A 12,715-nucleotide genomic window follows, 5' to 3' on the forward strand; every position below is an offset into this window, starting at 1 on the left:
TGACTTAATGTATAATTAGCATAAAACAAACAATATAATTCACATTCTCAAGGATTAAAGATTAAATGGAAAAAAAATTAAAATGATTGCACATCCATCAATAAGATGGCGATATGCACCAAGCATGTAAACAACTAATGAACAAAAGAATAAGAAAGAAACTGCCTGGCACACTTTTTCTTAGCGTCTCGTCGATTCGTCGCTCTGTTGAGAATGTCTTGAGTCTTAACCAATTTAAGCCCACTGTCAACTATAGTTGCCGCTGTTTATAGTTGTCATTTTCCTTTTGTAAGTATTTTTCTATATGTTATCAATGTTATATTTCTCAATGACATGCAAGTAAACAACCAAATAAAGGATTTCAAGAATAAAAATAAGGTATCCACTTCCTTCCTGTCACATGAGGCTGTCAACTTCCTACCCCTACTTCCAGGAAGCATGGCGAAGGCAAACCCTCCCAAAGAAATTAAATTTTCATATTACTAATAAGTTTTTATTGTCTCTAGAATCATCCAAACAAAACAAATCTTCCAGGAGATCTATAGTTTTTTGTAAACTTAGTCAAATGTCCGGTGGACAAATAACTTGTAAGTACATATCATGCATGGGAAATGGTGTATACGGTGTTAACAAGTTATGAATCAAGGTTATTGGTCTTGTTTAGTGCTTTTTCCTTTCATAATATCCCACCTAAAACCCTTAACCCTTTAACTGACATCTCTACTGTACAGTAGACCTTAAATTAATCGGGAATAAATCTGTCAAAAGGAGGATATGAGAGATCAATCTTTCCACAGCTCTACTGCCCCTCTTCTGTGTCTGCTTTTGCCACAGGGGTTGACAGCAGCAGTTTACTAACTTCAGTCAGTCACACAAAAGGAAGAACGGAAAGATAAAGAGCTAACACATGGGATTAATTGATGTAGATCATGTTTTTCACCCTTTTATGACATTATGTCTCGTAAGGGGCAAAATATTGAGGGCCCTTTATCCAGTTTGGATGTGTTTCATTCTAATATGTCAAGGACCCTAATTAATTTTAAAGTGAAAGTGAAAGTGACATTCAGCCAAGTATGGTGACCCATACTCAGAATTCCTGCTCTGCATTTAACCCATCCGAAGTGCACACACACAGAGCAATGAACACACACACACACTGTGAACACACACCCGGAGCAGTGTGCAGCCATTTATGCTGCGGCGCCCGGGGAGCAGTTGGGGGTTCGATGCCTTGCTCAAGGTCACCTAAGTCGTGGTATTGAGGGTGGAGAGAGCACTGTACCTGCACTCCCCCCACCTACAATTCCTGCCGGCCCAAGACTCGAACTCACAATCCTTCGATTGGGAGTCCGACTCTCTAACCATTAGGCCACGACTTCCCCAAGACTTATGACTTTAAGCTTATGATTCCATTGTAATGCTGAAAGTAATGAATTTACATTATTATGAAATCACCTTTTACAGTAAGCCACTGAATACTATGGGCCTAAAAAAAATTCGTAATTTTATTTCAGGTATACCTTTTTTATTATATAGGTGTAATATTTTCTTCATTCTATTTTATTTTATTTACTTACATTTAACACACTTTTAAGAATGAAAATACCTGCATGTTCAATAATAAGTAAATAAACAAACAATCATGGGTGTAGCCTACAAATGATACTTATATTAATAATCATATATTTAAAAAGAATATCATTAATTTCATTAATATCAAGGATTTTTGTCAAGGTTAATTAATTTGACCTAATCAATATGTGCCTATTCATAGTTCCATTGTTTCATAGAGTTTCTTTCTTCTGTTGAGCACAAAAGATATTTTGCAGAATGTTGGTAACCAGACAGTTAAATGCATAATTTTCTTTCAGGTATACTCTTTATTATATAGATGTAATATTTCCTTCATTATAATTTTTTTTTATTTCTATATTTTTTTTATTAACCTATTGATACACAATACCCTGTTGGGTCAACTTAATGGCTGCACATTGTTCTGCACTATGTTCCACCATTTTAAGACAAATGGACAAACTTTTTGGGGGGTTGCATTAAATGTTTTTCGACTTATACATAATTTGTTTATGAATAAAGATTGACCTTTTGAAAGCAATTATTTTGGGTTAGATGCCAAATGCTCTCCTCCTATTCAAATTTGACATTGAAGGGGTGAATACAACTATAGTTGCCAGACATTCAAGTACAATTGTCAAGAAAATAAGGAGCGGCTTCCAGACCATTCAAGTACAATTGTCAAGAAAATAAGGAGCGGCTTCCAGACCATTCAAGTACAATTGTCAAGAAAATAAGGAGCGGCTTCCAGACCATCCTCAAGGGGACATCAAATTTGGGACATGACTGACTGAGATACAGACTCAAACCAACAACACATGACAAACAACAATAAAAGGTAAACAAGAATACACCACGACAGGGTTTGGGTGACATATCAGAAAAAAACAAACAAGGAAGGGGAGGAGGCGGGACAGCAAAGCTCATTGGGGTAGGTCCATGGTGGATGGGTAGAGCGGAGGTCTTAGGTTGACGGGACGAAGGCTGATGATGAGGGGTCTGGGCAGGTCTGGGTGGCATAGAGTGGGAAGTGAGCTTGGGAGAAACAGTCTGGGGTTGTACTGTGACAAGGGGTACAGCAGGCAACTATGGAGTGGGAAAAGGTGCTGGGCTCACAGTAACAGACCCGGAATCAAAGCTTCCATCCGAATCCACACTCATCTCTGATTCTGCAGCAGCATTGACAGAAGCTGGCTCTGGAACGGAGCTCACTGCAGCTGGCTCGAGATCAGAGCTCACTGCAGTCTCTGAAGCTGGCTCGAGATCGGAGCTCACTGCAGTCTCTGAAGCTGGCTCAAAATCGGAGCTCACTGCAGTCTCTGAAGTTGGCTCGGGGATCAGTGCTCTCTGAAGCTGGCTTGGGGATCAGCGCTCTCTGAAGCTGGCTCGGGGATCAGCGCTTTCTGAAGCTCTAGGTACGGGGTCTGGGGACAAGACAGGTCTGACAGGGACTTCTAGGATCTTGACTAGGTGTGATAGGGTCTTGGCAGCAATGACAATGGGCATCTCCTGATGAGCCGAAACAGACTGCAACACCACCTCAGCAGCCAAGTCAGCCGCGGCTCTCTCCTCAGCACTCACGACTGCAGACTCAGACACAGTTCTCTCCGTTGCTGGTTCAGAAACCTTCTTCACTGAGGTAATCTCAGGAACAACATTCTCCACCGCAGTCTTCGGAACAGCCTTAAACAGCAACCTCTGGAACCACGCTTAAAGCAGCATGCTCAGGAACAGCGCTCTCAGATACAGCGGCGGGTTGGAGAGGCGTCGCAGACTCATGGGGAGACAGGGACGGAGGACAGAAAGGACCCTTCTTCCTCCTCTTTCTCCTTGGCCACGGAGCAGAGGCAATAGCCGGATCTGTGACTGGTTGGGGAAGTTCAGCAAGAGCCGTGACTGGTAGTGGAAGGACAGTCTCAGGCAGGGCTGACTCCGATGCTGAGGATTCCGAGGCAGACCCCCACAAGATCCATCTCCCTCGTTTCCTGCAGAGACTGATAGGTGCGGAAGGTGCCTCGGGATTCGGGGAGGGATGAGCCTGATCCCCCAGTGTTGCAACGGCCAGGACACGACCCTCTGAGATCACTGGCAGCTTGGCAGAAGGTGGGGACCTTGAGGGAGAAACTCTCCCATAGTTTCTCAGGATCCACTCACCCTGGGACGAGAATGGAAGGATGACCCTCCTCTTGTCAGTTGGGGATGACAACCAGCATTGCTTACGGAACTCCAGTTGTCGCTGAAGTTCGGAGGACATCCTGTCTGCTGAGTTCTTTCTTGGGCGGGTCATTCTGACACGAAGGGTGCGGGGATGAACTCAAGCGCAGACAGAATGCACTACACACAAGGTTTATTAATGACAAAAAAGGGGAAAACAAAACCCACCAGGGGGAAAACAACAACTAGGGAATAGACAAATAACTTAACAAGACTTAGACTAGACTAGAAACAAACAATAAAACAGAAGACTCTTCACTCTGGTACTCACACGACAGAAATACAATCCACACATCTCACAACGTTTGACCAAGTGTAACAATGAACCACACTAGACAGCGAACACAAGGAGATTGACAACACAAGTCAGGAAACAAGACAACACAAGCACATGACCCAAAGACAAGGCCATGTGCTTGCACACAAAACACGGGCCTGTCATGATCCTGCCTCAAGACTAGAGAAAAATCAAGGACATGAAGGCAGAATCATGACACGAGTAAGCAAGGTTTGGGGTTAATCAACTGAGAGTTCAGGGTTTAGTTCACGGTAAGTTAACCCTGCTTTCTGGAATACACCCCTGTACCTTTTCCATGCTCGTTTAACTTCGCTGAGGTTAAGTTGAAGTGTGCACCTGAACAGTGTTGCCAACTAATTTTCAGGGGAAGTTGTTAAAGGAAGATTGATTTTTTTTATTAATTTGTTTTGCTTAAAGTTGCTAAATGACGTTGTTATGTCATTGCATGATGACATAATTATGTAACCACAACACAAAATTGTGTCACTACATCAAGACTCAGTAAAAATTATATTTTACTTATGTTAATTTAGATTTGTTTGTGAAATAATATAACTTAATGGTATTAAAACATAACTATCTTTTAGCAGTTAGTTAGTATGCTACACTATAAGAAAGTCTCTAAAAACAGGACAAAATCTGTTGTGTTAATATTAAGAAATTTTCCGTGTTGATGTTTCACAGGGTTTTTTTTTTTACCTGCTTTTTAAATTACTGGTAATTCCTGGAAAATTACTAGTTAACTTTTCCATTTTTCTAGATATTTTTCTGACTGTGTACTAACAGATCAATAGTCGCAGGTACAAGCTACTAACAAGGTATATCATAAATAAACAATTATTCAATTATTACTATTAAACTGAACAATTTGCAAACAGCAGCTAAATTCATTCATGTGATGTGTGTAATACTAGGCATCTTTGGTTTCCTCTTGTCTAATTTAGATGGAAAATGTGTGCCTTTTTATTGTTTGAGTCACTTATCAAAAGTTACTAAAAGTTGCTAAATAAATTTGAAAAATAGCCAAATTTGTTGCTACTGTAGGTGCTTTTGGAAGAAAAAGTTGCTAGGGTCGTGTGAGAAGTTGCTAAATTTAGCAGCAAAATTAAGTTGGCATCACTGCATCTGAAAAGTCTCCTGTTTTGTGTTGTTGTAAAGATGTTCTGCATCTAAATAAATGCAATTCAAGAAAAAACACAGAAGCAGCAGTTGTGTGTGGGGTGGCTTCACCCCGGTGTGCACTGCATTAAATATTTTTAACAGTCAAACTGAAAAAATCATTTGCATGCGTTAACCCGATGTTTTTACAGCACTGGTTGTTGTATTAATGTTATTAAGATAATTAATGTCTGCTATATTTGGTTCTGTTCTGTTAACTCATACAAGGTTATTGCAGCTTTCCTTGGTCATTCATGACAAGCTGCATGGATGGGCAGGGAGTTTATACCCAGAACAGAACCATACCATCAACCCAAACTATATGCTAAGTGTCATTTTGACAATAGTGGTCCTGACAGAACTAAAATTTATGTTCTTTCAGGCGTCAGACTGGTTGGAGGTTCTCGCTGCTCTGGGAGGTTAGAGATACTTCATGATCAGACGTGGATGTCAGTGTGTGATGCTGTCTTTGACCAGCAAGATGCAGAGGTTGTGTGTAGAGAGCTGGACTGTGGGGCTCCTGTACAGGTGCTGGGAGCAGCTGCTTTTGACAAAGGAGACACTCAGATGTGGACACAAGAGATTCAGTGCAGAGGGAATGAATCTCAGATTCACCTCTGTCCAACATCACCATCACATGAAAACAATTGTTCTCATGACAGTGATGTTGGACTGTTGTGTACAGGTATGTGTTGACTGTTTCAACAGGAAAGATTTCTTTAATTTTGATAGAGCTCTTCCAATTTATTCCTCTTTCTGTTCACAGAAATAATAAATGTGCGGTTGGTTAATGGAAACAGTCCCTGCAGTGGGACAGTGGAGGTTCATCACAGAGGTCAGTGGGGAACAGTGTGTGGTGATGGTTGGGATTTGGCTGCTGCTGCAGTGGTGTGTAGAGAGCTGGACTGTGGAGAACCTGTAGATACTCTGAATGATGCTCAGGTTGGGCTCGGATCAGGACCAGTCTGGATGAATAATGTAATGTGTACTGGATCTGAGTCCACACTGAAGAAGTGTGGATCTATCATATGGGGTTTTCAAGGTTTGTGTCAGAGCAAAAGTGCAGGAGTCATCTGCTCAGGTAAACTCAAAACTTCATTTTGTTAAAAAAATAAAATAAAATAGTGCATGTTTTGTTATTTAAGGTTCATTCATACTCGTGCTTTTTTCAGGTGTCAGGCTGGTTGGTGGTTCTCGCTGCTCTGGGAGGTTAGAGATACTTCATGATCAGACGTGGATGTCAGTGTGTGATGCTGTCTTTGACCAGCAGGATGCAGAGGTTGTGTGTAGAGAGCTGGACTGTGGGGCTCCTGTACAGGTGCTGGGAGCAGCTGCTTTTGACAAAGGAGACACTCAGATGTGGACACAAGAGATTCAGTGCAGAGGAGATGAGTCTCAAATTCACCTCTGTCCAACATCTCTGTTACACAAATACAACTGTTCACATGATAATGATGTTGGATTGGTGTGTGCAGGTTTGAGCAAATTTATTTTTCTTCACTGAAATCTTATTTCAAATCTTCTGACTCTTTGTATGAAAGATTCTTTTCTCTCTCTCTCATTATGAGATTCTTCTTACTGTCTTGTTTGCTCTGTTCATAAGAATTGCTTCTCTTGTTTTCTGTATTCAATATACAGACCGTGTGAATGTGAGGTTGGTTGGTGGTCACAGTCGCTGTGCTGGTAGAGTGGAGGTTCTTCACAGAGGTCAGTGGGGAACAGTTTGTGACGCTGGTTGGGATATGACTGAAGCTGCAGTGGTGTGTAGAGAGCTGGACTGTGGAGAACCTGTAGATGCTCTGGGTGATGCTTATTTTGGACCAGGATCAGGATCAATCTGGACTAATCGTATGATGTGTACTGGATCAGAGACTACACTGAAGAACTGTGGATCAGTTCAATTCTATGATTATGATAAGTATGACTGTAATCATGGTACAGATGCTGGAGTCATCTGCTCAGGTGAGCTGTTCTAAAATGTAAATTATTACATCACTGTTAATCCACATGATTTACAGTATATTTTAGTTCCAAAGATTTATATTTATTTTTTAACACCAAGTGTTGGCAACACGAAAGTCATAGGTTCATTTCTCAGGGAATGCATGAACTGATAAAATGTTAATCTTAAATACATCTGTAAGTAGCTTATTCTATGTGCATAAATGTGTGCCAAATGCATAAAAGTACTATGTAAATCTAAATACGAATAAGGCAGTGATTATACAAAAATTGCATTAAGTACTGTACACCTTCTGTGTTGTCTAAGGCCAAGACTAATGATAGTATATCAGTAGTTCATGTACATTCATAAAAAATATAAATGTATCATGGTTTAATAACATTTGTAACCAGTCGAATGCACATAAAATAATTATCTGTCAGCATTACTGAATGGAACAATAATATCAGTAAAAGTTATTGCCAAAGTTATTATGAAGTCTTGTCTTTTTATTTTAGATAAATGTGGTTGCTTATCATAACAATGGTTATTGAACTTTTATTTTCTCTCACTTCTGCAGGCGTCAGGCTGGTTGGAGGTTCTCGCTGCTCTGGGAGGTTAGAGATACTTCATGATCAGACGTGGATGTCAGTGTGTGACGCTGTCTTTGACCAGCAGGATGCAGAGGTTGTGTGTAGAGAGCTGGACTGTGGGGCTCCTGTACAGGTGTTGGGAACAGCTGCTTTTGACAAAGGAGACGCTCAGATGTGGACACAAGAGATTCAGTGCAGAGGAAATGAGTCTCAGATTCGAATGTGTCCAGCATCACAGAAACACAGCTGCTCTCATGATGATCACCAGGTGCTTCAGTGTGCTGGTAAGAAGATTAATATGAGAGAAATTAGTAGTATTCAGAAGAATTAACAAAAATTCTTAAAAATATAACACTATAATTCTGCTTTTTAAAAATATATTTCTATTTTTAGTTTTTCTATTTTTTTTTTTTAATCTATTTTAGTAGTAGTTATGCCAATTTTAAACACTATGACATCTCATTAGAATGATTGATTAATTTTAGTCTCTGTCTTTCTCTCTTAGATGTAATGCATGTGAGACTGGTAAATGGTAACAGTCCTTGTGCTGGTAGAGTGGAGGTTTATCACAGAGGTCAGTGGGGAACAGTGTGTGATGATAGCTGGGCTATGCCTGCTGCTGCAGTGGTGTGTAGAGAGCTGGACTGTGGAGAACCTGTAGATGCTCAGGGTCGTGCTCATTTTGGTCAAGGATCAGGACCAATCTGGATGAGTGCTTTAACATGTTTAGGATCAGAGTCTACACTGAAGAACTGTGGGTCAGCAGGATGGAATATACCTGTCTGCAGTCATAATCGTGATGCTGGTGTCATATGCTCAGGTGAATAAAGTTAAACCTCAAAGCATTCCTCACTTTCTGATAATTTTGTCTTGATTATGTAAGAAAATAAAGATATATATTTTTGGATATGGTTAGCTTTAAACATGTTTTATTATTCTTAGAATTAATTACCACTTAAAAATAAGGCATCTTGAAAATAATGTAAATTTGCCATGATTATTTTACTGCATTTTCACAATGATTTAAATAAATATTTACAGCACACCATCAATAGTTAAAGGCATTGGTGACCTCAACTGTCCAGGTTCAATATACATTTTCAGGGAATAACAACTACGATGAGAAATTCCATTAAAAAAAAACTTTAATTATGTATTACAGTAAACATTTAAAATTGCATATATATTCAGAAAATGTAATTGAATGAATGTAAAACTTGCCACATCCAAAACCTGCTCACCTAATACTCACTTTTATGCAATATAAACAGGACATAAACGCTCCAGACTTGCTGATGGGTCTAATCTTTGCTCTGGGAGGTTAGAGATACTTCATGATCAGACGTGGATGTCAGTGTGTGACGCTGTCTTTGACCAGCAGGATGCAGAGGTTGTGTGTAGAGAGCTGGACTGTGGGGCTCCTGTACAGGTGCTGGGAGCAGCTGCTTTTGACAAAGGAGACACTCAGATGTGGACACAAGAGATTCAGTGCAGAGGAAATGAGTCTCAAATTTCATTCTGTTCAATATCATCACTCAAACACAACTGCACCACTGACAACATTGTGGGACTGATCTGCTCTGGTTAAGTATAAATATTCAGCATCTCTTCATTTGTTTTTGATACTAGGTGATGTCTTAGGTTTGAGTTATAATGTTATCAATATAGTGACAACTTAGCTTAAGAATGTTTTATGCATTGTTTCTGAACTCTTTTTACTTCGCTCAGGTTACACTGATCTCAGACTGATAAATGGCTCAGACACTTGTTCTGGACGAGTGGAGCTTCAGTTCCTCAAAGAGTGGGGCACAGTGTGTGATGCATGCTGGGATATGAGAGCTGCCAATGTCCTCTGTAGACAGCTGAATTGTGGGATTGCTGTGTCTGTTGTGGGATCAGACTGGTTTGGAGAGGGAAATAATGAAATCTGGGCTGATGTGTTTGATTGTGACGGGAATGAAACAAAACTCTCAGAATGTTCCATCTCTTCATGGAGTCGAGCTGAATGTTCTCACAGACGAGATGTTGGAGTCATCTGCTCTGGTAAATTTTTTTGACTTTTAGAGAATTATGTTACTGAAAAATGTTTAATATATTTTCTAAACACTATCTCATTACATTTTAACACATTTCAGATTCCTCTCTGGCTCTTCATGATGGTCTGGTGCGGTTGTCTGGAGAGAGACAGTGTGAGGGGGAGCTGGAAGTTTTCATTCATCAGGTCTGGAGGAGAGTTCTGCTGGACTCCTGGAGTCTCACTGAATCCTCTGTGGTCTGCAGACAGCTGGGCTGTGGCTCTGTGCTGAACTTCTATGGCTCCTCTTCATCCAGTCCTGAACACAGTCATGAGTGTGTGACGGGCTTCCAGTGCTCTGGGAGTGAAGCTCATCTGGGGAACTGCAGCTCTCCACAAACTCTCAACTGCAGCTCCACACAACAGCTGTACATCACCTGCCTTGGTGAGAACAACAACATCTGGACAGATATTTTTTTAGTTGTATAATTATGTGTTTTTCTTTCTCTGAATATCAGGTCGCGGGTCCATCAGGCTGGTGGGTTCTGGGGGAGACTGTGCAGGGAGGCTGGAGGTTTTTCACAGCGGCTCATGGGGGACAGTGTGTGATGACTCCTGGGATATTAAAGATGCCCATGTGGTGTGCAGACAGCTGCAGTGTGGAGTGGCCCTCAGTAACCAGCAGGTACCAGCCTGGTTTGGTCCTGGTTCTGGACACATATGGCTGGATGAGGTGGAGTGTGAGGGGAATGAGACGTCCCTGTGGAGCTGCTCTTCTTCAGGCTGGGGAAAACATGACTGTAATCACAAGGAGGACGTAGGAGTCGTGTGCTCAGGTAAACATGCAGCTAAATTGTTTACACTGAAATTAAATATAAGGTTTTACACATTTCAAAATTTAAGTGTCCATTATGCTTTTTTCAAATTTGTGATTTTCAAATTGACATTTGTTATGTAGAGTTTAAAGAGATCAGGTTAACTGATGGCTGTGAAGGGAATGTGGAGGTTTTCTACAATGGATCCTGGGGTAATGTGTGTTACAACCAGATGGACAGAGACACAGTGAGTCTGATCTGTCAAGAGTTGAACTGTGGAAGATCTGGTGTTTTGTCTGATTCTACATCAAGAGTGAAATCAGCCCCTAACTGGCTGGATAAAGTTACATGTCGACCACATGATTCCACTTTATGGCAGTGTCCTTCTTCACTCTGGGGACAGAATAACTGTGGTGACGATGAAGTGGCCAAAATCATCTGCTCAGGTAAAACAGATGTTGTTGTTTTTTATCAGTGAACAATACAAACATGATCCTTTATTATGTGTGCATAGAGAAGATGTGTGGAATACATTTAATAATAATTTAATTATTGTTACAGAGCAGGAGATCCATGAGTCTCCTCGAAGCTCTCTGACATGCTCCACATCTCCCCATCAGAGAAAGTGTTCAGGTAAGTTCATTTAACAGAAACAACCATAAAAATTATGAATGTTGAATGCAACCCCTCTTGAAAAAATCAGCACATGCTGGTTAGGTATGTTCTTAAGTGTGGCAGCTGCTTTAAGCGTGTCCTTAGTTTGTCATAAACTGGTTCAAAGCTGGTTATGAGCAGGAGCTAGTTGCTTTGGACCGGCTTAAACCAGCTCACAACCAGCTCAGGACCAGCTGCCATGCTTCAAAACATCTGACCTGCATATACTGTTTTTTCGACAGGGACATAAGATAATGTTTTTTTTTTATATGAGAAACCAGCAGGATTTCATCTTGGAATATACAAAAGATCACACACACACTCCTGTGCAGACGCTGCTGTTCAGACAATACTCTGCTGGCAATTAATGTATGTAGTTTTTTGTGGTGTGTGTGTTTTAGATCATGTTCCTCTCAGACTGAGTGGAGGTAAGGGCCGGTGCTCCGGGAGGCTGGAGGTGTATCATAACGCTGTGTGGGGCTCAGTCTGTGATGATCAGTGGGACATCAGCGATGCTCAGGTGGTCTGCAGGCAGCTGGGTTGTGGAGCAGCACTGAGGGCTGATGGGAATTCAGTCTTTGGTGCTGGTGAAGGTGTTGTGTGGATGAACAGAGTCGAGTGCAGAGGGAATGAGATTCACCTGTGGGACTGTCCTCTCTCCCTGAAAAACCACACTGACTGCTCCCACAAAGAGCACGCTGGACTCACCTGTGCAGGTCACAGGAAAATACTGAGAAATAATATTTCCTTTTAGACCATTTTAAAGTGTCTAATGTTGTTATATTCAGAACATTCCTAGCTTTGAACATGATTGTGTCTGTTTTGCCAGATTTGCCAGATTTGTCAGTGTCCACTTCTCCTGCCACAACAACATCAGTTTCTCCTCCAGTTTCTCCTCCAGTGCTCTCAACATCAGTCTCTCCTCCACAAACTCTCTCCGTCCCCCCAGTGCTTGTGATTGTTCTGGGAGTTGTGCTCTTACTGCTCTTAGTGCCACTGCTTATACTGATTCAGCAGAACAGAGTGATGAGGAGAGGTAGGAGAGATCCAGAGACTGTCATATTGTGTCTTATTCAGTGTGTGATCAGTCATGTGTTGTGAACTGACAGCAGGTTTGTCTGTCTACACTCACAGCTCTCTCTAAGAGGAGACACAAGATGAAGACTGAGGCCGTTTATGAGGAGATTCAGCACAGATCCACTAACAGACACAGTCTCTTCACTCAGAGGGGTGAGTAACTGTCATAATATTAGATTTGTAGTCATCAACAGGATAATCACTTCATACAGAGGGATGAGTGGAAAAAATCACACTGATTTATTTGTGGGACCTTGAGTGTTATTTGGAATCATAGTATTAGTGTTGAGTGATTCAAAGGAAGTGGAGGTTTGGCAGATTTGTGATTGTGAACATCTGTCTAATGGTTACTTCATAACAGGAAGTGTCTTTTCTGGA

At 41.1% G+C, this 12,715-nt stretch overlaps 1 protein-coding gene across 1 annotated transcript in view; it reads left to right on the forward strand.

Moving 5' to 3' along the window:
• Positions 1 to 12,715, forward strand: part of LOC127956567 (uncharacterized) — a 355,838-nt gene that overhangs the window by 15,585 nt on the left and 327,538 nt on the right. Inside the window, exons 3-8 of the mRNA XM_052554600.1 lie at positions 5,625 to 5,927; positions 6,009 to 6,323; positions 6,415 to 6,717; positions 6,881 to 7,204; positions 7,765 to 8,061; positions 8,283 to 8,597. Coding sequence (XP_052410560.1) covers positions 5,625 to 5,927; positions 6,009 to 6,323; positions 6,415 to 6,717; positions 6,881 to 7,204; positions 7,765 to 8,061; positions 8,283 to 8,597 — 1,857 coding nt within the window. The remainder of the gene's footprint in view (positions 1 to 5,624; positions 5,928 to 6,008; positions 6,324 to 6,414; positions 6,718 to 6,880; positions 7,205 to 7,764; positions 8,062 to 8,282; positions 8,598 to 12,715) is intronic.

The sequence above is a fragment of the Carassius gibelio genome, chromosome B4 (assembly GCF_023724105.1).
Source record: "Carassius gibelio isolate Cgi1373 ecotype wild population from Czech Republic chromosome B4, carGib1.2-hapl.c, whole genome shotgun sequence".
Classification (NCBI taxonomy): Eukaryota; Metazoa; Chordata; class Actinopteri; order Cypriniformes; family Cyprinidae; genus Carassius; species Carassius gibelio.